At 37.6% G+C, this 27969-nt stretch overlaps 1 protein-coding gene across 2 annotated transcripts in view; it reads left to right on the top strand.

The window, feature by feature from the left end:
- Window positions 1-26497, top strand: part of LOC148348369 (plexin domain-containing protein 2-like) — a 98201-nt gene extending 71704 nt beyond the window's left edge. The window contains exons 8-14 of one of the 2 annotated variants that reach the window (XM_088322566.1): window positions 2200-2295; window positions 2358-2439; window positions 11743-11803; window positions 13677-13815; window positions 15651-15689; window positions 21500-21666; window positions 23559-26497. In XM_088322566.1, coding sequence (XP_088178692.1) covers window positions 2200-2295; window positions 2358-2439; window positions 11743-11803; window positions 13677-13815; window positions 15651-15689; window positions 21500-21666; window positions 23559-23678 — 704 coding nt within the window. In that variant the 3' untranslated portion in view covers window positions 23679-26497. Of the gene's footprint in view, window positions 1-2199; window positions 2296-2357; window positions 2440-11742; window positions 11804-13676; window positions 13819-15650; window positions 15690-21499; window positions 21667-23558 lie in introns of both variants that reach the window. The other variant, XM_088322565.1, reaches the window with a different exon arrangement.
- The last annotated feature ends 1472 nt before the right edge of the window (window positions 26498-27969 follow it).

Raw genomic sequence — 27969 nt, 5'->3', positions numbered from 1 at the left:
TGGATGTCACAACCTGCACAAAGGGTAAACCCAATCGCGTAACGTTTACTCACAAGTTTATTGAGATAGAGGGGAAAGAGAGCACCCGCGATCCGGTGCTCGCTGGACGCGGGTAGCAAGCCGGCTCAGAATCGGAACGAGTTCCGAATGCGGAAGTGAATCTTCCGGAGCGGGAGATCGTGGTGTCGAGGACGGGAAAAAACAGGTCGGTAGCCGGGACAGGAGAGCAAAACATGGTCGGGATCGAAAACGGGTCGTAAGCCGGGATGGGAGAGCAAAACGTGGTCGGGATCAAAAACAGGTCGTAGCCGGAGACAAACGGGTAAATCGGGAACGGATGGGTTGAAAACGGGTACAAAAAGCTGGACCGACGGGAGTCAGAGTCAAAGTGCTTGCCTTATAGAAACAGAGGTTCGCTGACGGACTGACAACAGGCGAGTGAAAGGACTGAGCTTAAGTAGAACGGGGAACCAATCAGGAAACCAGCAGCAGCTGGTGCCAAACGAGCAGGCACAGGTGAAATTAATGAGTAATCATGACAGTGGAAGTCTTTGGATGAGCACTGATGTTGTTACAAAGGTTTTTGCAAGATATAGATCTTCTAGTTGCCTTTTCCTTTTATCTCTCTTGTTTTGTGAGATTTCATAAACAATGGCCAAAAATGATGACGTTTAAAGCCCCAGTGTGTAATATTTGACCACTAGGTGGCACTGTGTTGTCTAGTGCAAGCTAGAGGCAGTGCCACACAGCAGAGTGTGGTGGCTGGATGACTGACAAACATGACGCCAACCGAAGCGGATTTTACTGTGTAAAAGAAATAGAAATTTCTTGACCTATGATTTTTTTTTATTAAAATAAACATTGTTCCGATAGTTCATTTATTTATTTATTCTTTTTCTCCCCCTTCTCTCTCTTTTATTTTTATTTCTATTTTTCTCTCACTCTATTGAATTCGATCCCTTTCTTGCTCTTTCTTTTTTCTCTTTTGTCTCTCTCTTTCTCCCTCTTACTCTCTCTGTTCCTTTACTTCTGTCTTTTTTATCTTTCTCAACCTTTCTCCCTTTTTTCTATTTATCTCTCTCTCTCTCTTTTCTCTCGTTCTCAACCTCTCTTTTACTAGTTCCGTCTTCTTTTCTCACTTTCTCTCTTTCTCACCTCCTCTCTTTCTCTCTCTCTTTCTCATGCTCACTATCTCTCTCTCTCTTTCTCTCTTTCTGTCTTTTTGTTTCTCTCATTCTTTTGATCTGTCTCTCTCTTTTTCTTACTTTCTTTCTCTCTTTATTATCTTCATTTTTATGTCTCTTTCTTTCTCTTTTCATTCTTGATCTGCCCTTTTTTCTCCCCTTTTCTCCCTTCCTCTCTCTATTACGCTCTATATTGCACTCCCTCTCTCTTTCTCTTTCTCTTTCACTATTGTGCTTTCTCTATTTCTCCCACGCTTTCTCTCTTTTCTATCTCCCTTACCCCCCACTCTCACTCTCACTCTCTCTCTCTGTCTCTCTCTCTCTCTCTCTCTCTCTCTCTCTCTCTCTCTCTCTCCCTTAAAACTACGTACTAGTCCAGCACCCGTGAAATTTTTTTTCTAGCATGTGACCCCCAGCTATAATGAGTATGAAACCCATGCACTAGAGAGACTTTGATAAATCTCCGTGACAGTGTCTATAACTCTGAAAAAAACAAGCGTTTGGATAATCGCAGTGTTGTGCTAGGCTCTAAAATAATGACCATGAGGTTCCACCCACGGTTGCCTCTAGAAACTGTTGACGATTTTTCCATTAACCTTTTAAAGTCAATTGAAACAATCTTCTAAAAAGGATCTTTACGGATATCAACATCAAGGTTGAATACCATCTGTCTCCTATTCTCACGCTATACATAAAAAACAGACCCCCATTATCAAGATTGTGAGTTATTAGGGCCACGAAGCAACGCGAATTGAATCGATGATGGATGGCACGCATCTCTCTCTCCAACTTATAGCTCCTCGCTGATAGCACGAACGTCGAGCGTCTTTGATTTATATGGCAGAAAACTGCCGCCTCTGCTTGGCGACCGACCAGAATGGGAGTGCGAAAAGTGGGCCTCTTCCATTTGACCTCATTCTGTTTCATACTATCTTCTTCTTCTTTGGTGGCTTTTCGTCCCATTTTTTAAAATCCCCGTTTTCTTTCCTCACTTTCTGCTTTTTCCAAAATGTAGACGTCAGGCGACGGACCATCTACGAGTACCACCGTGTGGAGCTGACCAAGACAAGGATCAGCAACTCTTCTGCTGTTGAATTTACACCGTTGCCTAGTAAGTACCAAGACCACTTGGTCCACTTGTCTTGGAATTGAGCAAATGTTTGCCTTCTTCAGCTTGTCTCCAGTTCACCACCTGTGGAACGTGCATCGCTTCCCAGGTGAATTTCAACTGCAGCTGGTGTCATCGCCTCAACAGGTTGGTGGAGCAAAAAATCTTAAGTTTCAGAACATTAACTCATTCAGTGCCACAATGTATACATATGTTTTCAAAAGCATTGTCCCTGAGTGCAGAAACGCAAAAAAATGTTTTTTTGTTTTGTTTAATTTTGAAAAATTATTTGAACTCTTTTGGCTCAGCGTTTTAGAAAATATCAAGCCTCTGGGAATGATTTTAGTATGAAATATACCAGATGGCAGGAGTGGCTTTGATCAGATCTTTGTACATGCATCTAGGCACTTCGCAGTTTTGCTTCCTGTATCCGGTTGAAGTGTGTAGTTGGCTCATTTGGCAGTAGGTACATTAAAACCGTGTGGTGGGAAAAGTGGAAATATAAGTACAGACTGTTAACGCTTCAAAGCATTATTTTCTCTAAAAAAAAGATGACAAAGTTCCTTTGTTATCATCAGGGCAGAGAAGGATGATTTTCGTGCATGTTCGCGACTGCCATTGTGACTGAAATTATGTGATTACTATACCGGGAAAAAAATGGCCACAGAAAATTTATTTTAAATTGAATGCATCATTCACACAAAGTGTTTGTGGAAAGAATATTTACACATTGGAGGTATAGAAATGCAAAAAAGCACAAAAATGTTTGAAATGCATCCTTTCGCAAAAGGCCGTTTTTTGTTTTTTTTCTCAGAAGTTTTCTTGGAAATTTATATTTTCAAAAAATAATTTTAAAATGTTTAAAAGCTAGAAATGTACTTTTTTCTAATAAAAGATGAGGGATCAAACTTGTAAAATGGCCTATGCCTATTTAGCTAGAGATCTTCATTTTGGTCTACTAGTGATCCTTAGAGCCAAGAAGAGAACCGCAGGTCCGAGAGCGTTCTCCATTCGGGCCCCGATGTTGTACTCTGCCCCCTGAGATTCGATCTGCAACCTCAGTGGAACTATTTCAATCTAGGCTTAAAACACACTTCTATTCTGTAGCTGATGAATGACCCATATTTCCTCATGATGATATCTCTGTATTCCAAAAACATGCATTTCAGGTGAATTGGCCGGTCCAAATTGTCCCTAGGTGTGAATGAGCGAATGAGTTGTCTGTCCCTGTGTGCCCTGCGATTGGCTGGCAACCAGTTCAGGGTGTCCCCTGCCCACTGCCCGGAGATGGCTGGGATGGGCTCCAGCCTCCCCCGCGACCCTAATGAGGATAAGCGGTACGGCTGATGAGATGAGATGAGATGAGATATCTCTGTATTATTGTTTTTTACAACATTCATTGCATCCTGGTCATCCTGGAAGACGGATTACCTCATGTGCGTTCCCTTCTCAAGGTTTCTTCATTTTCCCCATGTTGTGGATTTTGAGTTTTTCCTTGCCCTCATGTAGGTTTTAAATCAGGGGATTGTGTAATAATAGTCTGTGGTTTGCAATAATCTCAGTTCTGTGCAACCCTTTGAGACGCTTTGTGATTAAGGGCTGTACAAAGAAACATGACTTATTATTTTCTGTAGGCCTTCAAAAATGAGTCAAAATAGCAAAAACGTCTGGTATTAATGGAGTTTAAAATGTCCCTAATGGTTGACTTATAACTTTTGTTTTGTGCTTGTGTGAATTTTCCCAGGTGTTCCTCATGCTATAACACATGTGTTGGCTTCAACTAAATAAAGAGAAGTGCTGATAGATAGATGGACGAGATTTATTTCCCTTTCAAACATGCACATGAAAATGAAAATATCATAAAATAATATCCCGTGATGGATGGTCTCCATTGGCAGGATGTTAAGCTGCATTGGCTGAACGGGCTTTTTTTCTTTGTTTTTGTGTTTTACGTGCTTTTTATGCCTCTTCTGTGAAAATACGTAATTACTCCCGTAGATTAGCATGCCATCTTAGCAATGATTCGTGTTGAAGTCTGGCTTTTGTTTTTCCCGAATTATTACTGACAAAAAAATTGCAACGTCCGGCATACATAGGATCACAACTCTGGTTTCAACATACCACAGCGCTTCCTTCCTTAAATCATTTCTATGATCACTGGCAAACTTGAGTCATACACGTTCCAGACTAATGGTTACTCTAGTCTTTCGCTAAAGATGATAGTTTTATATTCTTTTCCAGCCTTGTGTAAATCTTTTATTGAGACGGTTATCTTTTAACAAGAATTAGCTTTAGGGATGTAAGAAAATGCAAGGTAATCAATCCCATAATTGAGTCGGGTCAAATCCTATTACTTCCTCTTTCACCTACCCACTTTGTCTTGTTTATTTACTTCCTCTCTCCTTAAACTTCTTGGTAAAGGATAGGGAGCAATTCTGCTAGGAATTGAGAACATATATACTGCTCACCATGCCATCACTGCGTTGATGGTGACATCAAATACGTAGACAGTTGTTCATTCCCTTTTGCACTCATCTCAAAAAGTAACACCACAACTAATAAACTAGTGTTTAAATTGCAAAAGAAAAAATTGTGCCGCCAAAGGAGTACTGCGATTTACTCTTGATTATTCTTGTCTCGTCTTCCCCGTCTGTATTTTTCCTAAGCATAAACATTTAATTGGTTCATTCCCCCCAAAATCTTTTTCTGGCTAGTCTGTGTCCACGAAAGAGAACAACTAAGGGGAAACTAGGGCCCTGCTGACTTCACTTTGTCTATGGAGGCCTGTGTCCCTTACTCTTTCCCCTTCCCCTGCGCTTTGCGGAGAAATGGGAGAGTCTTTGTTTTCTTTTGAACATAAATTGATAGTATAAGGAGCAAAATAAATAGGGTGATGGGGTGAAATGGGATAATATATGAGTGTAATCAAGAGGAGCAAGATTTGTGGCTACTTCACCTAGAACAAACCGCTTGAAAAGACGGTAAAAAAAATACAAAGGTCTTTTCAAAAAAGTTAATTTTCTGAAGAGAACATTGAACAACATGCTGTACTATTTTTGAACCAAATTTGATGGTCTAAACTCCATCTATTTTGGAGGGTTAAATCAGGTTTACAGCAGACCAGAACAAATTTCCTATGAAAAAAAAACGTTGTCCAAAAAGATGTCTGGTGCTGGTTGGGATATAACCCTCCATCCATTTATCTCTTTTCTGTGCTGCTTTTCCTCAGTAAGGTCCTGGGGGTGCTGAAGCCCATACCAGCCATCTTCGGGCAGTGGGCAGGGGACACCCTGAACTGGTTGCCAGCTTGTAGAAGGCCACACAGTGACAAAAAACTCACTCGCTCATTCATATCTAGCGATGATTTGGACTGGCCAATTAACCCGACATGTACATTTTTGGAATGTGGGATAAAGATGGAGTGCACAGACGAAACCCATGCAGGCACGGGGGAGAACATGCAAACTCTGCACGGGGAGGTAGCTAAAATTGAACCATGGACCCCTACACCGTGGGGCTGCGTGCAAACCACCTGACCGCTGTGCCGCCCTTTTAACATTTTCTTGTCATATACTCTCTATTTCACGGTTCACGGATTCCTTAACAACTAGGGTCGTCAGGGCACATCTTCCTGTGATGTTCATGGGGAAGCCTGGCGGCACCCATCCTTTTCCAGGATGTTTATTTGTTAAGGGGTTTGCTCCCCCCACATAAAACAGATACTGGTTTATAACATCAAAGATAAAAGGACACAAGGTACTAACTAACCCTTTCATCAGTAAATACAATTTAAATTGTATGCCAAATGTACATACAAATGAATAAAGTTTTACGATCCCTAGTTTCAGACCGGTTTTGATAACACAACGTGAAATGGTGAGCAAAGAACGACCTCCGCCAAGGATGTTATGTGAGGACATTTTTTGGTTTTCCCATTTCATGGCAGCCCAAAACCTCAGTAAATACTACAACCGGTCAAGAGATTTCAGTTTTGCTCAGTTGGAAATAGCAAAACAGCTGAGAAACATATTAGAGTCAAACGAAAGTGGAACTGCCATAATGTTTTCCTGACTGTCTCATTCACTTTAAATGCCTTACGCTTCCCTCTTCTCCCTCGCTTTGCAGAGGATTGAGACAATCTTTGTCTCCATGCGAACAAGCATTGATAGTGTAAGAAGCAAAACCTAGGGGAAGGGGGTGAAATGGCAGCATTCATGAGTTGAATCAAGATAAGCGAAATTTCTGGCTTCTTCACCAAGCACCAACTAGACAAAGAGACGTTGAAAATGCCAAGGTCCAGACTCATCTTTATGTGGTTGCAAAAACATAATTTGAAAAACACTGTTTTTTTTTACTTTTGGAGACTAATAGCATAACAATTAATATTTATTTTACTCAATTGGGACACAATTTGATGGCCTTAACACAACCTGATTTCAGGACTAAATCCGGTTTATAAGTGACCCGAGAAAACTAACAGTACCAAGCCAGCACATTGTGATCATGTATGATTGCCACGGTTGCCCATTGCCCTCAATTGGCCCCGCCCAATGGCGCCAGCTGCGGCTCGTTGCCTGATTGGCTTCCCTCCTATTTAAGCTCAGTGCTCTCACTCACCCTTTGTCGGTCCGTCAACGAACCTCTCCACCTGCAAGACGTGTGTTTTGACTCTGTCCGGTATCCTGCTTGTGTATCCTGTCCGGTATCATACCTGTCCATCCCGTCCTGCATGATATCTGACTCCAGTCTCCAGTGTCTGGTATCGATCCCGCCTGTCTCGTCCCGTCTGATACCTTGCAACAATCGCCAGTATCGGGTATCGTTCCCATCTATCTCGTCCTGTTTGATATCAGACTCCAGTCCCCAGTGTTTGGTATCATCCCGCCTGTCTCATCCTGTCCAATATCTCGCGCCGGTCTCTATTTTCCGGTATCGATCCTGTCTGTCCCGTCCTGTCCGGTATCGACCCTGTCTGTCCGGTTTCTGCTCGTGTAACTGGTATCGGTCCTGTCTGTCCCGTTCTGTCCGGTATCAACCCCCGTCGGTCCGGTATCTGCTCATGTATCTGGTATCGATCTCGTCGGCCTCTGGCTTCCTGTTGTTCCACGCCTTACTTCTTTCGCCGAACGATCGTCGAATCACTGGCGTTTGTGTTAACGTGCATGGCTGCCCCATTCCCGTAAAATAAAGCTAGTGTGAAAAACGTTACGCATCTGGGTCCTGCTCCTGTTCTGGTTCTGACAATGATAATAATTGCAATTTGTGTCTATAACAGGTTTGAATTGAACTGTCAAAAGTCACAGTATGGAAAAATAAAAGAAAAGAAAGAGGAAAAGGTGTATTGCTCCTTCATCTTGCAGTAGTCTAACAGCCAGCACTAAATCAGAGAGACCAGATTTAGTTAAATATATCAAAAAACAGCATCCCAAAAAACATCTGGTGCTGGATTGGAGTAAACTGGATTAAAATGTGTCTCACTTCAGGAAATCAAATTTGAATTGCATGCCCTAGTTACACAAAATGTATAAAATTTTACGGTGTTCCCTAGTTTCAGACCGGTTTTGATATCACAGCGTGAAGTGGCGAGCACACAACCACCTCCGCCAAAGATGTTATGTGACGACATTTTTCTGTTTTCCCCTTCCGCAGCACTCCCAAACCTCAATAAATATCACAACCGGTCAAGAGATTTCAGTTTTGCTCGGTTAGAAAAAGAGGAACGGCTGAGGAACATTTCATAGTCAAACGATTGTGGTTCTGCCACAATATGTTCCTGACTGTCTCATGCACTTTGAATGCCTTCCGGATAAAATATTCATGTTCTTTTTCCCACGGGCCTCGTTATTTAGGACGTATTTTTACACAGAAGTCATTTATGTGGAAAAAATATTTATAATGCGGGTAATTTGTAGAAGGATCCTCATTAAGCCACATTTTTAATTAGCATTCCGAGGGTGTTCAAAACAAAAACCCGGGATGATTTCCCCCCCTCTGTATCCGTATACTCGCTAATTAAAAAAGGGCATCCGGTTTTTACTGCTGCACGGGTAATTCGAGGGTTTTTAAGAACCTGAACAGGCAAGCGGCGCCTAGTTTGTGCAGGCCAAGGCTAAAGGGGGGAAAAAATGGCCATATGCCTTCAGTGCAGGCCAACAAACAGGTGGCACATTTGTTTGAAACAAATGAACGAATGGAGAAATATGGAGCACTGCGCCTAAACTGAGAAATGAACGCTTTATTTAAAAGAAAAATAAAAGCCCAGCTGTCTAAAGACTCCCCTTATCACTGCTTATTATCGCAGTCTGTTATAACCGCAGAACATTAGGTTATATCACTTTTTAAGCGTAGAAAGTCAGCTAGTAAATTGGAATCAGTGTTTGCTGCCTGTTTTAATGGATGACTGAATAGATACAGACAAATTATAAAAATCTCCCATCTCATCTCCCATCTCATTAGCTGCACCGCTTATCCTCAGTAGGGTCGCGGAGGTGCTGGAGCCCATCCCAGCAATCATCGGGCAGTGGGCAGGGGACACCCTGAACTGGTTGCCAGCCAATCGCAGGGCACACAGGGACAGACAACTCGCTCGCTATAAATCATACAAACAAATTAATACATAAATATATGACAAATTAAATTAATTTAATTATTTCTGTATTCTGTCATTTATGTATTTCAGTAATTGTTCTGTCATGTATATTTTCTTGTATTTTGTCGCGTATTTGTCATGTGTTTTCTCACTGATTTTGTTGTGTATTTTGTTGTTTATTTTGTTGTGTATATTGTTGTGTATTTAGTTGTGTATTTTCTCATATATTTTGTCTTACAGTTTCTCAGTTATTTTGTCTTTTTTTGCCACAACAAAATGTTATTCAAATGAAGAGGTGGTTCAGGATCCTGCATTTTACACCAATTGGTTGATCAGTGCGCACACCGATCAACCAATGGGTGCAAAGCTCAGCTAGTTTGACTCGCCCTGTCATTTGAATAACAATTTGTTTTGAACAAATACATGACAAAAAAATACATGACAAAATACACGACTAATATCGAAATAAGCAAGTGACAAAATGAATGACTAAATACAAAACAAAATACGGGGCAAAATAAATACAGAAATAAAGGTTTTCAATTGTGTATGTTGTCTTGTATTTCGTAACTTTTTTGACAAAATACACAACAAAATACGCAGCAAAATTCATGAAAAAATAAATACAGAAATAAAGGATTTATGTTTTGTATTTTACTACGTATTATGTCATGTATTTTTTCGTATATTTTGTCGCCACAAAATGTCAGTCAAATACTGGTTGCCACAGCTTTTCACTAACTGGTTGATCCGTGATGAACAATCAACTTAAAGGTAAAAAACTCATCCAATTTGACCCCCTCACTCATTTTAATAACATTTTGTTTTGACAGAATATACAACAAAATACAAGACACATTTAAAGACCAAATACACGACAAATCAAAATGAAAAATACCAAAATATAACAAAAATACATTGATTTTGTCGCGTATTCTTTCAACAATTCTGTCCTTTATAAAATTATATTATTTAATTGAGGAGGTGGCCCAGTTGCCCGAGCTTTTCACTTATTGGTTGATCAGTGATTGATAAAGGAATTGCAGTCGATCAGCCAATCGGTGAAAAACTCATCCAGTTTGACCCGCCTTTAAATACCATTTTGTTTTTACAAAATAGATTAAAAAAAAATTGTTGGTTGATAGATTGACCAGAAGTGAGTGAGAGCACTGAGTTTAAATAGGAGGGGAGCCAATCAAGCAAAGAGCAACATTTGGCACCAAACAAGCGGGCCCAAGCAAGGGCAATGGGCAATCGTGCCAGAAAAATACACAAAAAAATACATGATGAAATACATGAAAACTAAAATCACAAAATAAATATTAAAATAGATATCATGACAAAATAATTAACAAAATAAATTGCTTGTCAAGAAACAGAACAGGAGGAGAACCCAAAGGCGTGACATTTCCCACACAAGCCTTTTATTTTACGGGAAATGGGGCAATCATGCAAGTTAACACAAAATGCCAGTGATTCGACAATTGCTGGACGAAAGAAGGAAGACAGAAGTCTGGTGTGGAACAACAGAAAGCAAGAGACCAACGACATCGATACCAATGCCCGAGCAGATATCGGACAGATGGGGTTGATACCGGACAGGACGGGACAGACAGGATTGATATCAAAACTGGATATCGAAATTAAAGCGGACAAACTAGTGGGAATTAAACTGGAGATCGATATCAAACAGGACAAAATAGACGGGAACCATACCGGACAGGAAATACAAGCAGTAAACCGGACAGAGTCAAAATCTACGTCTTGTGGGCGCAAATGTTCGTTGACGGACTTACAAAGGGTGAGTGAGAGCACTGAGCTTAAATAGAAGAAAAGCCAATCGGTCAACAAGCCGCAGCTGGCGCCACACGGGTGGGGCCAATTGGGCGCCATAGCATCCGTGACATTAATACCAAAACACACACGTATACAAATAAATTGCTTGTACAGCATTGCGTTTGATCGGTGCACTTGTCGATCAACCAATAGGTAAAAAGCTCAGCCATTTTAAACCGCACCTTTATTTAGATAAAATATTGTTGTGACAAAATACACAACAAGATACAAAATTAATGACAAATACACGCCAAAAACCTCACATAATACACAAAAAAATACATGAAAAAAACAATAAGAATGAATGAATGACAAAATGCATACATGCACGAATAAATTGCATGTATGTCGTATATTTTGGTATTACGGGATTTATCTATATGTTCGTTTATTCACATGACATATATTTGTAGGTTTTTATTTGTTTATACATTTATGGACATATGGCGGGATCGTTCCTCCATAGTTTTTGGTGAGACGTAACAAAAGGCTGCTCACATCGCACCTACTGACAATCTGAAGACATGTGAGGATTAAGAAGAGGAATTCTTCCCGCTTGATTGAGCTGATGAGGTTGATGATGTTCAGAATCGAGAGGAGATAAAAGGAGCGCCGTGATTCAAGCAGGAAATAACATAACAGACCGAGGGAATCAAGCACGCATCATTGATCCATGTGCAAGTTCTACCGGGGTCCTTGTGGTCCGGCTGTGTAACGGGGTTCACCACGGGAGGGGGAATTATAGTTGAGCCACAAAGGATTTGAAGCCTCCGCCTCAAATGCTATCTGACTTTTGAAGTGTTTTTTTGAAGTCAAAGTCACGCAATCCACCCGAGACCGACTTGATCCAAGACCCCCATGACCCGATTCGTTCCCCTTTTGAAGCATTCCTCATACTACTGCTTTAATGGAGAAGAAAACAGGGAAAATATTTCAGCTCTATTTGCTGATTGAATGTCCTGTTATCCCCTAAATGATTGTTCACTTGAGCGGATTTTTAATGAAAACTTGTCTTCTTCACTCAGATGCTCCAGTGGATTTGACCGCCATCGGCAAGACTGGGTGGACAACAGCTGTCCGGATGAGGTTCGAGATATCTTTGTATTAAGTACAGTTGACCCTCGGGTTACATCATTAATCCGTTCTGAGTTTGGGTCCGCAAGGTGAAATTGTTGTATGGTGGGGGATCAAAACCCATCGGAATTGGCTAACGTATCCCAAACCCCTGAACCCCAAGTAAAAGCCATATTTTCTGGACTATAAGGCGCACCTAAAAACCTCAAAAATGACCCTCATATTTCAGAAAATACGGTGGATAAAATTGAAAACGCATAGTTACAATTAGAAATATGGCATACCATAATTGTTATGCCTTTAAGAAACATATAGAGTGGCCGATGCCTTCTTGTGGTTAAAATGTTAATTGTTTGTTGCTAAAATTCATTTTAGTGGTGAAACCAGATGTCATAATGTTAATGTTTTATGAAATATATATAGGGCAGCACGGCATCGCAGTGGTTAGCGCTTGTGCGGCACAGTTCATGTCATGGGAACCTGTCGTGGGTTCAAATCCAGCTCCAGACTTCCTGTGCGGAGTTTGTATGTTCTCCCCGTGCTTGCGTGGGTTTCCTCCGGGCACTCCGGTTTCCTCCCACATTCCAAAGACATGCATTTTAGGTGGATTGGCCGGTCCAAATTGTCCCTAGGTGTGACTGAGCGAGTGAGTTGTATGTCCCTGTGTGCCCTGCGATTGGCTGGCAACCAGTTCAGGGTGTCCCCTGCCCACTGCCTGATGATTGCTGGGATGGGCTCCAGCACCCCCGCAATCCTACTGAGGATAAGCGGTGCAGCTAATGAGATGAGATGAGATGAGATATATATATATATATATATATATATATATATATATATATATATATATATATATATATATATATATATATATATATATATATATATATATATATATATATACAGTATATATATATATATATATATTTTTTTTTTTTTTTTTTTTTTTTTACAACAGCATAATTTTTTCTGTAGTTTTAACTCCATGTGACTTATATATGAACAAAAAAATGACACAAGGCTTTTGGGCAGTGCTCCTTATAATCCGGTGCGCCTTATAATGCGGAAAAATACGGTATATATTAAAAAATAGTAACAAAATAGTCTATAGTAATTACGACTTGTATTTAATATACAAGTACGTGATTAGACATCATTATAAATAAGTATACATGCAAAGGAAACCAATGACAATGTATTCACCTTTGGTTTGACGTGACTTGAGCTGGTGGATGCAGGTGGTCCCCTTCAAATTACAACTGATTTTAAAACTTACGAGGATTGTGAGGCCCTTAGAATACTTTGTTGCTTAAATTGTCTCCTTATTCTTAATAGTTGTCTCGATCGTCGATTGGTCACTGCCATATTTCTTAGCCAGGGTAACGATGCTTGTGTGCTCGTATTTCTTTATTATCTTAAGCTTAATTTCCATTGTCATCATGTTTTTTCTTCTCCCTTTAGCATCAGTGCAAATCTTGGGACCCATGGCTAATAAATACAGTGACAAAATAAATACAGTGTTGTATTGCAAAGACCATGAGATTCTGAAACCAGAATGGGAGTTCAGTCATAGCATATTGGCATCTATATGATGCCGTGACGCAAACCAATAGCAGACAAGGATCTTATTTTAAATTGATGTCCAACGGTGGAGAAAATGCCGTTACGAGAGACCGAAAATACATCTTACTCCACATGGTGACGTGAAAACATTGGAAAGTAGGGACGCAGTAATGATGGGGTCTTCTGTAGTCAATTCTGGTAAAAGCAATAGTCCGTAACATGTACTGTTAGCTAGCAAAAGCAGCTAATGTTTATAGGAGAAAACACTAACTACAACCTCATTGTTTAAAGAACACTTTTTAAAATCCTGGTAATGCTTTTACAGACGAAAGACAAGATGTGTGACATCATCGACACCACATATCTCTACCCTTTCACTCAATCCATCGGTGCCAAGACCACATCCAAAAGTAAAGAGCCTCCCCAAGCCACTTCGCAAACCCCAACCAGTGCTCCAACTGAAGGTAGTACGTATTTGCCTTGTTATGCAAAACAGGTTGATCAATTTGGATCTCTTGAAAGGTTTCCATTCTTATTTTCGGTCGGATCATGAACTCCTTTGTCTTTGTTTCAAAAGTCTTCTTCAGAGAGTGTTTTGCATGAGAGGTTGCAGGGATTTTACTTTGATATAAGTAGACTGGACAAGGTGTCCTCCAAGGTTGGGTTGCTCATCTAATCTCCCTTTGTTCGTTTTTACCCTTGTCCATTGAAGTCTGTTTCCTTATCGAGAGGTTATCGTGAAAAAATGGTTTAAGATTTTCTGGTGGGTTGTGCAACAAAAGACCAATAGTTATATATGAGTACGGAGACACCATGGAGAGAGAGAAATCTTAAGTGATGCTACTCGCACGAGTAGCCACAAGGCTAGCAATTAACTTCCCAGCTCAATCAAAGTATTCTTATACCTCGGTAAACAGATGACTCTGTATGAAAACAAATCGGTATTCGACCACAAAATATGATTAGATTTTGCTTAGGTATTCAAACAAAAAAAAAAAATCTGAACTCAGCCGAATGTGATTTGATAATATTAGGTTTCCAAATAGTAGTATATGGAAAAAGGAAAACAGAGAGAACAACAATTAAGTCGAAAGAGAAAATGATTGTGAAATACCACAACGTTGTACGACTGTCTGCCTTTGATCCACTGTTCCAGGGAATGGTAAATGGCTCAAATTTGTTTTATATTTATTCTTTATTATGCAGAACTACCAAATACTACAAATCGTTCGTAGTTTACTACACAAGTTGATAACAAATTATGAAACCTGCAGTGCTACGAAATACTACAAATCTTTGGTAGTGTACCACGCAAAATTCTTGGAAATTGTGAAATACGCGAGAAAAACAAATACAAATTAGAATCAAGCAATGCTCATTTTTGTATGGACAATGTTTTTGTTCCTATGTTGTTTATTGTGCATTAGTGACATCTGCTGGACACTTGCAGCAACAAAAGGTTTAATGCGCGGTGATAACATTAAACTTTAAAAATGCCACCCTAAAATGTTGATATGTTTTTTTTTTACTAAATCTGAAAATTCTCTTTTAATTTTGAAATTACATTTTTGATGTTTGACAGCAATGGTTATGTATCTACACATTTGAATTATTATTGTTTTTTTAGGTACTCGTTATATTAATATTTTGTGTATTCAGTGTTCGAACCCCAATCTCAAACGTATTGTGCTCGAGTATCGAGGTACCACTGTATATCAAATGCTACCTAATTTCCTTTTGGTATTCTACTAGATGTGAACACATTGCTAGAAAAGAACAATTCAAAATATAACAGCCATCACAAATAGTACCATGATGGTTAATAAAATACTCTGAGAATCTGAATATGAAACACAATCTTCTCATCAGAAGTTTATAGAAATACGTAAACCAACAAAAGTTTTTATTTTCGATTGATATTCCTGGCAGCTAATTAAGCTTCTGATCCGGCTCCTTGTTTACTTTAGCTCGTCTCATTTGCGGATTTAAGACAGCATGGCAGGAAATTTACATGAAAGATCCTTATTAATTCATTTGTTCAGTGTAACTCGTCTGGTGGTACTTCATTTGCATAATTAACATCCTTATATGTGTTTAAAGGTCTGAGCCAAGAAGTGGGGCACGCTCCACGTATACTTTACTACACAAATATATATATATATATATATATATATATATATATATATATATATATATATATATATATATATATACACCTCAAGGGAGCAATTAATTTTCTCGGTGGATGGAAAATCAAAGTACAGAGAGAAATGTAATTGATGTGTTTGTGCCTTTGCAGATGATACCAAGATTGCTTTACATCTCCGAGAAAATCAAGGTACGTGCTTTGTGTTGTCACCACGCAGTTTATGGATGCTTTTTTTTTTTTTTTTTTTTTTACCTGTTTCAAAAAAGAGAAAAAGAAATGGAAACAAAAATTGAATAACGACGAATAAAAAGATTAAAAATATAAATATTATGTATGCATAAAAGTTAAAAAAAAAGAAAATAGAAAAATATTTTTTAAATCAATAATAAAATAATATCAAAATAATAGAAAAATGTAGAAGAAATAAAAATAAAGAGTAAATCAAACAAAAAATATTTTAAAAAGAAATGGAAAACAACAAATAATAAATCATGAATTGGAATTTTATATTAAAAGTGGAAGAAAAAACTAACAAAATATAAAAGTTGAAGTATTTAAAAAAAAAAACAATAAAACAAGGAAAAACATGAATACATATAAGAAATTTATATATTTAAAAATGAATTCAAGACAAAAAAATCACATGGAATGGAAATAATTTTTTTAAAAAGATATTACTAGTGATCCCAAGAGCCAAGAAGAGATCTGCAGGTTCGTGAGCATTCTCCATTCGGGTCCCAGTGCTGTGGAATGCTCTTCCCCCTGAGATTCAATCTGCAACCTCAATGGAAATATTTAAATCCAAGCCTAAAACACACTTCTATTCTAAAGCATATAATTAACCTATATTTTATGTTGACAATATCTTTGTATTGTGTATTTTTGCAAATCCCACTGCAGCCCAGTCATCCTGGAAAGGGGATTACCTCATGTGCAGTCCCTTCTTAAGGGTTTTTCATTTTCCTCATATTGAGGTTTTTGAGTTTTCCTTGACCTCGTGTAGGTTTTAGATCAGGGGATGGTTTAATAATAGTTTGTGGTTTACAATAATCTGTGGTCTGTGCAGGCCTTTGAGACTCTTTGTGATTAAGGGCTCTTCAAATAAACATGACTTGACGACAAAAATATTGATGAAAAATAATAAGAACATATTAGGAATACATATAAATAAATAAATCACGGAAAATGTGACTTTTTGACTATACTGTATATTTAAAGTATTCAATACTTATATTCAGATTAATAATCAGTGAATTAATCTGTAATAACACTATTTCGCTCTCTCTTTCTCTCTCTCACATTCTTTATAAACATTTTATTCTTCAAACTTTGCTTTCTTCAAAGATTGGAAAATTTTAAGCGGTCCCAATCTTTTGAATGGTAGTGTATGTATTATCATCAATAACCAAAACAAAACTCAGGAATCGGGAAAAAATACGAGATATGCTCCAGTTCTGACCTTCTGAACTCCCAAATTGGCGCCGCTCTTGAAATCCCAGAAGAAGTCTCATCTTTAAAACATGGCAAGCTGCACAACACCGCGGCCGCTTTTATTGGAATCTTTCTCCTTCACCCGTATTTAGTGTGTCTTCAGGCTGGGGGCCGCCCGGGACCCGCATCAGGTCCCGATTAATGGGGGGATTTTACTAGCAAGATTAAGAAACCCTGTTATTTTTCCACTGAATTTTGGTGACTTCTTTCCAATCTAATATGGAAAAAAACATCACACTTTTCAATCATAAAGAGAGGACCCTCGCAGATGTATTGGTCCCGCAATGGGAACCAGTATAAATCTTCTCATTTAAAGCAAGCAGAGCGCTGCATTTACCTCCTGCCGGTCATACAGATGCTCAGAATCCCCAATCGGCCCTGCCAGGCTGCTAACAGCCCGTAGCATCGCATGAGGCTTTTAAATTTCCTAGTGTGCAAATGCAATTTAAGAGTGTGTTCCATTGCGTTGATTGTTATGCATGCCGGGAATCTGTTGGAGCAGAGCTTCTCAACTGGGGGTTCGTGGGCCCGTTTTCAGGGGGTGGCGTGCCTTTACTTTGGCAAAAAATTCCTAAGAAAACCAATTACACTCCTTAACATAGATCAAGGTTGGGCAATTATTTGGGTCACATTGGGTTAAAAATATGGCCAAAAGGTCGATCCCTTAAACCTATCAAACTTTTTCATGTATGAATAGATATTGTCATGAACCGGAACCCAAATGCGTGACGTTTCTCACACAAACTTTAATTTTACGGAAAATGGGGAGTCATGCACGATAGGCTGCCGTTTGGCGTGAAGAGACAGGAAGCCACAGACCGACGAGATCGATACCAATTGTACGACCAGATATCGGGCATATGGGGTTGATACCGGACAGGACGGGACGGACAGGATTGATATTAAAACAGGATATCGAAATTCAACAGGACAAACTAGATGGGAGTGAAAACTGAAGAGAATTATAAACAGGACAAAAATAGACGGGAACGAAACTGTAAACCGATATTAAACAGGACAAAATAAACGGGAACAATACCGGACAGGAAATACCAACAGGAACCAGGACCGTGTCAGAACCCACGTCTTGCGGGGCAGTGGTTCGTTGAAGGACTGACAAAGGAAGAGTGAGAGCACTTAGCTTAAATAGACGGAAATCTGTCAACGAGCCGCAGCTGACGCCCAAGTGTAGACATCTACATTTTATATTTCTTTGTATTTATTTTAAAATAGATTAATTTCGTCAAATTGGTTTTGAAACACTCACAAACAAAGCAAAATAATATACTAGATCCCTGTTTTAGCACTATATTTGAAATATAGTTTTGTAGTATTACTGTAGTTTTATTTTTGTAATATATCTGAGGTTGATTTTTTTGTAGTATTTCTTTAGTGTTTTTGTCGTATTACTATAGTTCAATTTTTGTAGTAATTGTGTAGTACTGTTGTTCTACCATAAAATTTGGACAATAAGCCACAACCAGTACATTTTTAAAGGAAAAAACATTTTGTAAATACATAAGCCGCACCTGACTATAAGCCACATGTGCCCACATTGAAACATAAGATATTTTCAGAGAAAGACGGTACACAGAAAGAGTTTTAATAATATATGGTACCTAGTCGTATTCATGCACAAAGTTACATTAAACTTGCATCTTCCTCGACACATATATTCTACGTGTCTTACTTCTTCCTACCTTTACTTTAATGTTAGAAAACATGCATGAACTAGCCGCATCATTGCATAAGCTGCATAAACCTGGTAAAAAAGGTGCAGCTTATAGTCCGGATTTTACGGTATTAGTGTAGTTTTGTTTTTTTAGTAATTGCATAGTATGACTGCAGTAGTATCTTTTTAGTATTTTCATAGTAGTACTTATGTATTATTATTTTTTTCATAATTTTGTAGTATTTCCACGATAGATTTTTGTAGTATAGCTGTAGTATTTTTGTTATATTACAGTAGTATATTTTGGTATTGTTTCTATCAATATTTCTGTAGTAGTATTTTTGTAGCATTTCTGTTGTAATTTATCTGTAAAAGTATTTTTATATTCTAGTATTTTTGTAGTTTTTACAGGCACAACAATTCTGGACTTTTTAATTTCATGCTTTTTCATTGCTTTTGAAGCATTTTGGATTTCATTAAAATGGGGCTAATTGAGCATTGATTTGGTTTTGCCGACAATTTTGTTCAAAATAGTCGGCAATATACATTTGAGAAGTGTTTTTTTATGGGTCGCTTCTTGTGATTAGAATGAGATGTGGGGGTCCTCAAGTAAGACTAGTTAAGAAACACTGTGTTAGAAAATAATGCTGTTGTCATTTATTAAAATGTTAAGCTTGTTTCCAATCTACAAGAACGGCTGTAAAGTAGGCATATTGCATCAGCACTAACTTGGTCAGCATACAAGAAAGCGCCACCTCATCTTTCCCTTTTGTGTGGAATTTGAGGCACCGACCTTGACATTAATTCTTGCTTATACGTGCTGAAGTGCTCATGAATGACTAAAGAGAACTGCTTTCATTTGAGCACAGACACTCTAATGACCTTTAAAAAGAAAGGTAACATAGGAGGACGTACAGGATATTGCATCTTTTATTCCAGTCAGGGCTAATTGCTTTTTAATTTGCTGTTATTAGAATTCAATCGTGTTCATTGTTCTTATTTTAAAAATATGGTATAATTTAATAGTTGAGCACCCTCTGCGGGCTAAAGGGAGAACATCATATCGTCATTTTCCTCTCAGTTTCAAATACTGTTCATTTTTATCACCTTGGAGACCACTAACATTAAAATTGTATTGTTTAGTTTATATTTTTGTAATTTTAATGAAATATACCACGTTGTATACTATTAGATTGCGATGGTTTCCGTTTTCAAAAGTTTATTGTTGGAGTTTCAAGATGTGTTTGACTTTATAGTATTTAGTTTTATATAAGAGTTTTTTTTTAATAATGTGTACTACTTTTGCTACCCCAAACATTGTAATTGTATGATTTAGGTAATGTATTTGTATTTTTTATCACAACTTTTTAAACGAATGAAGTTTGATTTTCTTGATTTTATTTTATGAGTTGATTGGTGGAATTTAGTCACATGACACATATAAGAACTTCTTGTATCCTTTTGGGTTTTTGTTTTAATAACGTTGTTTGAAATGAATGTGTATTATGTTTGCTACCGATAACACTTAATGATATCATTGTATTTAATAACGATTGTAATATTTGACCACTGGATGGCACAAAGTTGTCTGATGCAAGCAAGGGCCTGGGGCGCAGAGCACAGTGTGGCGGCTGGATGTCAATCAAACATGGCGGCAACATAAGTGTGGATTCAACTGAGGAAAACAAATACAAATTTCTCGACCTATGATATTTTTTAATACGAATTAACATTGCTGGGATAGCTCCATGTACTCAAATCAATATTTTTTTTTCACTAACATTTTTCGTACCACTAGGGGGCACTAAATATTACAGAGTCCCTTAAATGTTTTACTAGTCAAGCCCTGAAAACATGCTCTAATTGTAAGTTTTCAGTTTCATTTGTTTTGTTTTGTTTAGGAGGAAATACGAAATAGAATCCTTACAAATCTCTCTGTCGTTCCAAATTGCTTGATGCCAAACAACTTGAGAACATGTGAAACAACGCTGAAAATGTATAGGGTTCAGTCACCGTTCTGACTGTACATCGCTAAGTAATACTTCAAAATAGAAGCTCATTAAACAATGTATTTGCACTTTTTACATTACTATAAAAACCCACAGAACGAACTGTAAACACCTAAAAAAAATCCAGCAAAGCACCCAGAGAAATTTTATTGGGTGAGCAGTAGGAATGGGCAGAGCTATACATACAGCGGGTGCACTACTTCTACCCACATTACAGCGCCGTCTGCAGTAATGCTAAATACATTGGTATCCTCGTTTGCAGTATTTTGTGACATTTTTACTAAAGGACTTTGCTCGCAGCTTGTTTTAAAACTATTATTTCGGACAATCAAAATGAGCCTCAACACCTTTATGTAACTGCAGGGGGATATGTGGTTAGCGCATTCGTTTAACACACTAAAGGTCCCTGGTTTGAGATCGTGGGGAAACATATGTTGGCCAGGAGAGGGATGGGTACCACTGCGCTGTACTTGCCCCAAGACACACCACAGGAAATGTGTCCCTACAACTCTAGTAGTTTAGGGATCTATCCTACCATCCATCCATCTTTATATGGGACAGAGGCTTTAGCATTATTTTTATTTCATTAATTTCAGCAAATGTCACAAATTAAATGCGCTAAGGAAGCTTTTGTCTGGAGAGTGGGTTTGGCGGTTTGGCTGAAATGTGTCTTAAAATTGGTGTGGTGTGGCTCTCTCTCCCCCTCAAACATCTAAATAATTTGCTTTTCTGGCTCTGTGAGCCAAAAAGTTTGATTTAGATCAAGAACAAAAATTCCAGAGATGTTTTTTTTTTCTAATGAGATCAAACCTTTTGTGTATTTTCAGTGATGCCAGCCGACAGCGTGGTGGACCGCAAGACGGGCGCGCACCCGCTGCACACGGGTTTGATTCTCGGCGTTCTGCTGGTGATGCTCGTCATGGCGGCCGGCGTTATGATATCCGTCTACGTTTATCATCACCCCACGTCTGCCGCCAGCCTCTTCCTCATTGAGGTGAGACCTCAAAATTGAAAATAAATTAATGATAAACTCATTGGTGATAAGGTCAGTCATACCTCCCACCACCAGAGGGCCCCAACAGGCGTTTTTACCTGTGCCTCTCAAAAGGCCATTTTTTGTTAAATTCTGCAGGGTCATTTGGAGTTCTTGTGTCATTTCATTCCCACCACCACGTTAGGTTTGATTGTTTTCTGCTTTCTTTGTTACCTTGATCCTCACATTTTCTATTTTCAGTTTCAGTTTTTCTAGTTTGGACAGGTTTGATTTTTGTTTTGGATTTCTTGTTTGGGCATTTTGTTATTGCTTTGTGCCCACTTGTTGGTTTGGTTCTTTGGTCCTGATGTTTGTTTATTAATAAATTTCTTTGTTTGGAGCACCTCTGCATGCAGTTCCTGCTTACCCCACAGGGACCATCATCCTCAACCAAAACCATAAGAACTGGTTTTGTTTTGGTGAAAAAATTAGCAATATAATTGTTCTCCAAAGTAGGATTTAATTTATGACATCGGGATGTCAACTGCAAAAAGCTATAAAATAATACTATTTACTAAGTATCCGATAAATGTATGTTTTTTAAACGTAAGCATAGTATTTTCCCACTTTTAATTAGTCAATAATTTGATATTGTCAGGACCAGAACGGAAACAGGACCCAATTGCGTTACGTTTCTCACAAGTCTTATTGGAGGAAAGAGAAAGGGCTGCGCCCACGATCCGGTGTTAGCCTGATGCGGGGAGCAAGTCGCTCTCGTACTCGGATTGTGCTCCAAACGCAGAAGTGGATCTTCAGTAGCGAGCAATGGCGGTGTCAGGGACGGAAAAAAATGGGTCTGACTGGGAGAGCAAGATGTGGTCGGGGTCGGAAGCAAGTCATAAGCCAGAACGGGAGAGTAGACGTAGTCAGGGGACAAAAATAGATCGTAAGCCGGGACGGGAGAATAGACGTGGTCAGTAGCAAAAACACGACAGACGGGAACAAAAACGGGACAGGTGGGAGTCAGGGTAAAAAAAGGCTTGCCTAGTATTCACTGAGGTTCGCAGACAGACTGACAACAGGGGACAGAAAGGGCTGGGTTCAAATACTGACAGAGAGCCAATCAGAACCCGTGGCAGTTGGCGCCAAAAGAGCTGGCACAGCTGAGTCACATCAGTAATCATGACAGATCTTAACTAAAACACTTACCGATCTACATAAATTAAACAAATACAACGCTTAAAATAAAAGAGAAAAAGAAAGAAATGTTTCAGTGTGTGTGTGAATTACAAGGAAAAAAATATAATTCTATTGTTATTTTTAACATAAAAAATATAATTCAAAAACAAAAATATAAAAATACAAATAACTAAATTGATACAGATAATGCAGAGGGGAAAAAGGAAAATATTACCAATATGTCGACTAAATGACAAGAGAATAAAAAAGAGAATATAAAAACAACAAAAATTAAGTAAAATATATATACAGTAGAATAAAAATATTAAAAATGAATAAATAGTATAATATAAATAAAATAACTAAATAAATTACAAGAAAAAAAATGAAAGGGAAAAAAGATTAAATCATGATTCTTGATTTCTCTCACGACTTTTTGTAGCCATACTTTTATCATTATTTCCTCTCTATTATTTTGTAATGTGCGCTAGGGATGGGAGAGCTTAAGATCAGTGGCATGGCTCAGTATTTGTACAGGCTGCTGTGATTGTACAGGCTGCTGAATTTTAGTCAGTATACTAGTATAGTCAGTATAGTGTTTTGAGAATGTTTTTGTCGCACTGCTGCCAATTAGTTAATGGAAATTTTATTAATATTGACTGCTGCGCTAGTTGATTGAGATTGACAGCTGCGGACTGAGTTTATTGATGACAAATGTGGATAATTGTCCTCAGAGACGACCAAGCAAGTGGCCGGCCATGAAGTTCCGCCGCGGCTCAGGCCACCCGTCCTACGCCGAAGTGGAGCCGGCAGGCCACGAGAAGGAAGGTTTCATCGTGTCCGAGCAATGCTGAGCGCAATCCGAAGACATTATCGCAGGAATCGTCCCGGATTTGGACTCGTAACGCCGAGCATTGGAAAACGTGAACGGCGATTAAGGACAACATGGCCGCCGAGACAGCACCGGGAGGCAACGACTTTGTATTTACCTGTTTTCGAGGACAATGTGTGAATGCATTTACTCTTCATTGTTGCTGGGGTTTTCATACCGGATAGACTTTGAATCTCCATCAGGTTCTGATTTCTTTTTTTCGAATCAGTTATATTCCAAAAATAAAGCAAAAATGCTATGAACCTTTTTACTAAAAAAAGTAATCTCATTACAATACTGTAATCCCTCGTTACTTCACGGCCTCAGTGCATCGTAGGTTGAAAAATATTCCGCAATCCGTTATCCCTGAACATATATTGCTGTAAACAGGGACTGGCAGAGTGATATTTCCGCAGGCCTGGCGGGTCTTTTTTGCTGTTCTGTCCAACAAAAAGTGAACTGCTCATGTGCAGCTACGATCCATTATCCCCGATACCATGTTGCTCTGAGTAAGGAACAGCAGGAGGCACTTTTGTCGGGAGTTGTGCCGTTTTGGCTATAAAAATACACATGGTTGTGGTTGTGATTGATGGTAAATGGTAATGGTAAACGGTCTGCATTTATATAGTGCTTTTCAAGTCACTGAAGACCTCCCAAAGCGCTTTACAATGTGCTTCACACTTAGCCATTCACACACACACTCACAGCCATGCAGGATGTCCTGATTATCAGAGGTATTAGGGGTTTAGTGTCACTCTCACAGCAGTAACCAGTTTTAAAATTCATATTTGACAAAGATAATTTTCTTTTTTTCCTCTATTTTGTTTGCTTTATTCACAGTTGGACTGCACAACACAGTGATTTCTTGTGGTCAAATATTACACACTGTCCCTTTAAGGTGTCTGATTTTTATCTCCTCACCCTAGGTAAAATAGAAAAAGACACAACATAGAAATATTATTTTTTTATTTCTGGCTACTTGGAAAAAAATATTCATTTTAATCCAAATTGTTATCATTATTGTTTTACTTCAACAATACAACCCTTTTCCTCTCATCACATTTTTCTTTTTTAATATTTTTGTCATAATTTGTCAAAATATTTTGGTATTTGTTTGAAATAATGCAATCCAATCCATTCTGTTGTATTTATGTGCATCTTAATTTCACATTTTGCTACGGTGACATTTTTTAGTCTGAGTATTTTGCACTTTTCCCCCCTTTTCTCTTTTTTATGTGGTACTAATGCAAAAAAAGACAAGACAGGCGCTTGTGTGTGTGTATGAACAATCTATTTTCTTATGTGTGAATGCGGACAAAAAAATAAAAACGTGAATTTTAGATGTTGATTTCCCAGCATGCTGTGCACAAATGAATATTTCATTGATTCTTTTTTTTTTTTATAAACATACTGGTCCTTTGCTTTCGATGCCAATGCTTTGATTGGACAGTGTGCTGTATTCTTTGGTTTTGATAGGGTGTCGTGTTGAGTTTTTGATTGGACTGCGTGTTGAACGCTGTACTATGGAAACCCGGTAGTGCCATATTACAATTAATAAAACGAACATTCAATTAATCAAAACGGCCTCTAACAAAAATATAATAAGCTTTTAACAAAATATTTTAGTTAAAAAGGCATCATAATTGAATTTTATAGTGCCGTAATTCTATTAATAAAACAAACATACAATTAATAAAAACGGCCTTAAAACAAAACTAGATTAATTAAAATGTCATCTTGAAAGAAAAAACTTTACCAAATAATTTGCATTTGTTTCATAACGTAGTAATTTGTTTTGTAATAAAAACGTATTTGGTTAAAAAAATTGTTTTTTTTTAAAAAAAAAACATGGCAAGTATATCAGAAGCCCAAGAGTTCCATAATTCAATTAATAAAATGAACATTCAATTCATAAAAACGGCTTTTAACAAAATAATAAGAAGCTTTTAATAAAATAATTTCATTTAAATGTTATGATTGAATTTTATAGTGCCATATTCAATTAATTAAACGAATATTCATTTAATAAAAACAGACGTAAAATAAAATTAGATTAATAATAAGTCCTTACCAAAATATTTAAATTGTTGTCATAACTGAATTTTTACATAGTTTTTAGTATAGAAGGAGCATAGTTTTTATAATAAAGTAATTGGTTTGGTGATAAAAACGTACAGGGTCTAAAGATAGTTTTTTAAAAAAAATAGATTAAAGTTATATCGGAAGCCCAAGAGTGCCATAATTCAATTGATAAAATGAACATTTAATTAATCAAATGAACATTCATGTCACGGTTGCCATGGCGCCCAATTGGCCCCGCCCGTGTGGCGCCAGCTGCGGCTCGTTGACGGATTGGCTTTCCGTCTATTCAAGCTCAGTGCTCTCACTTCCTTTGTCAGTCCGTCAACAAACCTCTGCCCCGCAAGATGTGGGTTTTGACTCGTTCCTGTTTCCTGTCTGGTATTGTCCCTGTTTATTTTGTCCTGTTTAATATCGGTTTCCAGTTTCGTTCCCATCTAGTTTGTCCTGTTTAATATCGGTTTCCAGTTTCGATCCCATCTAGTTTGTCCTGTTTAGTCTGGATATACTGTTTTGATATCAATCCTCTCTGTCCCGTCCTGTCTGGTATCAACCCCATCTGTCCGATATCTACTCGGGCAATTGGTATCGATCTCTTCCTATCATTCCACGCCAGACTGCTGCCTAACGTAGAGGACCCATTTCCCGTAAAATAAAAGGCTTGTGTGGGAAACGTCACGCATTAGGGTCCTGATTCAGTTCTGGTTCTTGACAATTCAATTCATAAAACAAGCATCAGATTAATGAAACGGTCTCAAAATACAAAGCCTGAAGAAGAAGATTTAAATTAAAATGTAATCAAAATGTCATTTTACATCATTTTTAAACTTTACAACAGCAAACTTGTGACAGTAATTTGTTTTGAAATAAAAAATATTTTTATACAAATGTGGCAATTATATCAAATTACATCATGATAAAAAGTAAGCCGTTCCGATATTTAAAATTTATCTAAAATTTATCATGATAAAACTTTTATTACTAGAGTCATTTTATTTCAAAAGGCTGTTTTTATTCATTGAATAGCGCTTTGGGAAGTCATTGACTTGAAAAGCGCTATATAAAATGCAGATCATTTCATTTCATTTCATTTCAATATTCGTTTTACTGTTTTATTTTTTTAATTAAACGTTCGTTTTAAACCTGTTTTAATTGGAAGTTCATTTTATTATTCGTACTATGGCACTCTTGGGCTTCCATACAGTATTGCCTCAAACTGAAATCAATATGATAGAGTTAATCATATGTAATATATATTATGTATTATCGTATCAAGGCTTCAGGTAAAATATGTGTAATGAAAAAAAAAAGTTTAGCGCATACAAGTAAGCAGATGTTTGTTTTTTTATGTTCTTTTTAATAACTAATGTCTTATAATTTACATCCACGTAATTTAACTGCTGTTGAATATCAAAATGAGATGTTAAATTGTTTCAAATATCACAAGTGTGTCAAATTACAACGCAGTTGACAAATTAGATGTTTAACTCACTCAGTGCCAAATATGTATTTTCACGTTGTTTATTTTATGAGTTCGGATCTTGAATATAAAGTATTACTTTTTTTTCACTTGGTGTTCAATTTTGTTTTTGTTTTTTTTGGATAAAAAATAAATGTATTTATCTATTTTAACTTGCTCACTGTGTAAGACAAAATATGCATTTTGTTTGTCTCAGACAACAATTATTCCTTTATTTTTTTCTTAGTGTTTTGTTTGGTTTAATAAATTAAATAAGTAAAATATACAGTACTCTTTCAGTGACAAAGACATATTTTCCCATCATATGCATTGTTTTTTTTTGTACCAGTCCCAATGTGAGACAAAGATTTGTCCTTTGTTCTTACGCTCCTATTTTGTTTTTTAATTTAAAAAAAAGATTGACTAAAATTAAAAAAATAACATTGTATATTATTCATTTAGTACAAAATAAAACTATGAAAAATTGGCGTCTAAGATCGGCAAAAGATCGCAAAATAGATTTTTTTAAAAATCCATATATATGGGTGTGGTAAATTCCCTTTGATATTAGCGGCTAACCGTTAGCCTGCTTTGCTAGCTATTTGGGAACCGTGGCAACGACCAAAAAATCCATACATTCCTTTTTTTTCTTCTCTGTGTATCCGTAAAACACATACAACGGACAGTCAATTGGATTTGCATTGTTTATTAAATGATTATTGTTTTATTTATTAAG

The sequence above is a fragment of the Urocampus carinirostris genome, chromosome 18 (genome assembly GCF_059441175.1).
Source record: "Urocampus carinirostris isolate Australia breed hairy pipefish chromosome 18, RoL_Ucar_1.0, whole genome shotgun sequence".
Lineage (NCBI taxonomy): Eukaryota > Metazoa > Chordata > Actinopteri > Syngnathiformes > Syngnathidae > Urocampus > Urocampus carinirostris.
Note: the sequence above shows the minus strand (reverse complement) of the source record. Positions and strands in the feature narration are given on the sequence as shown.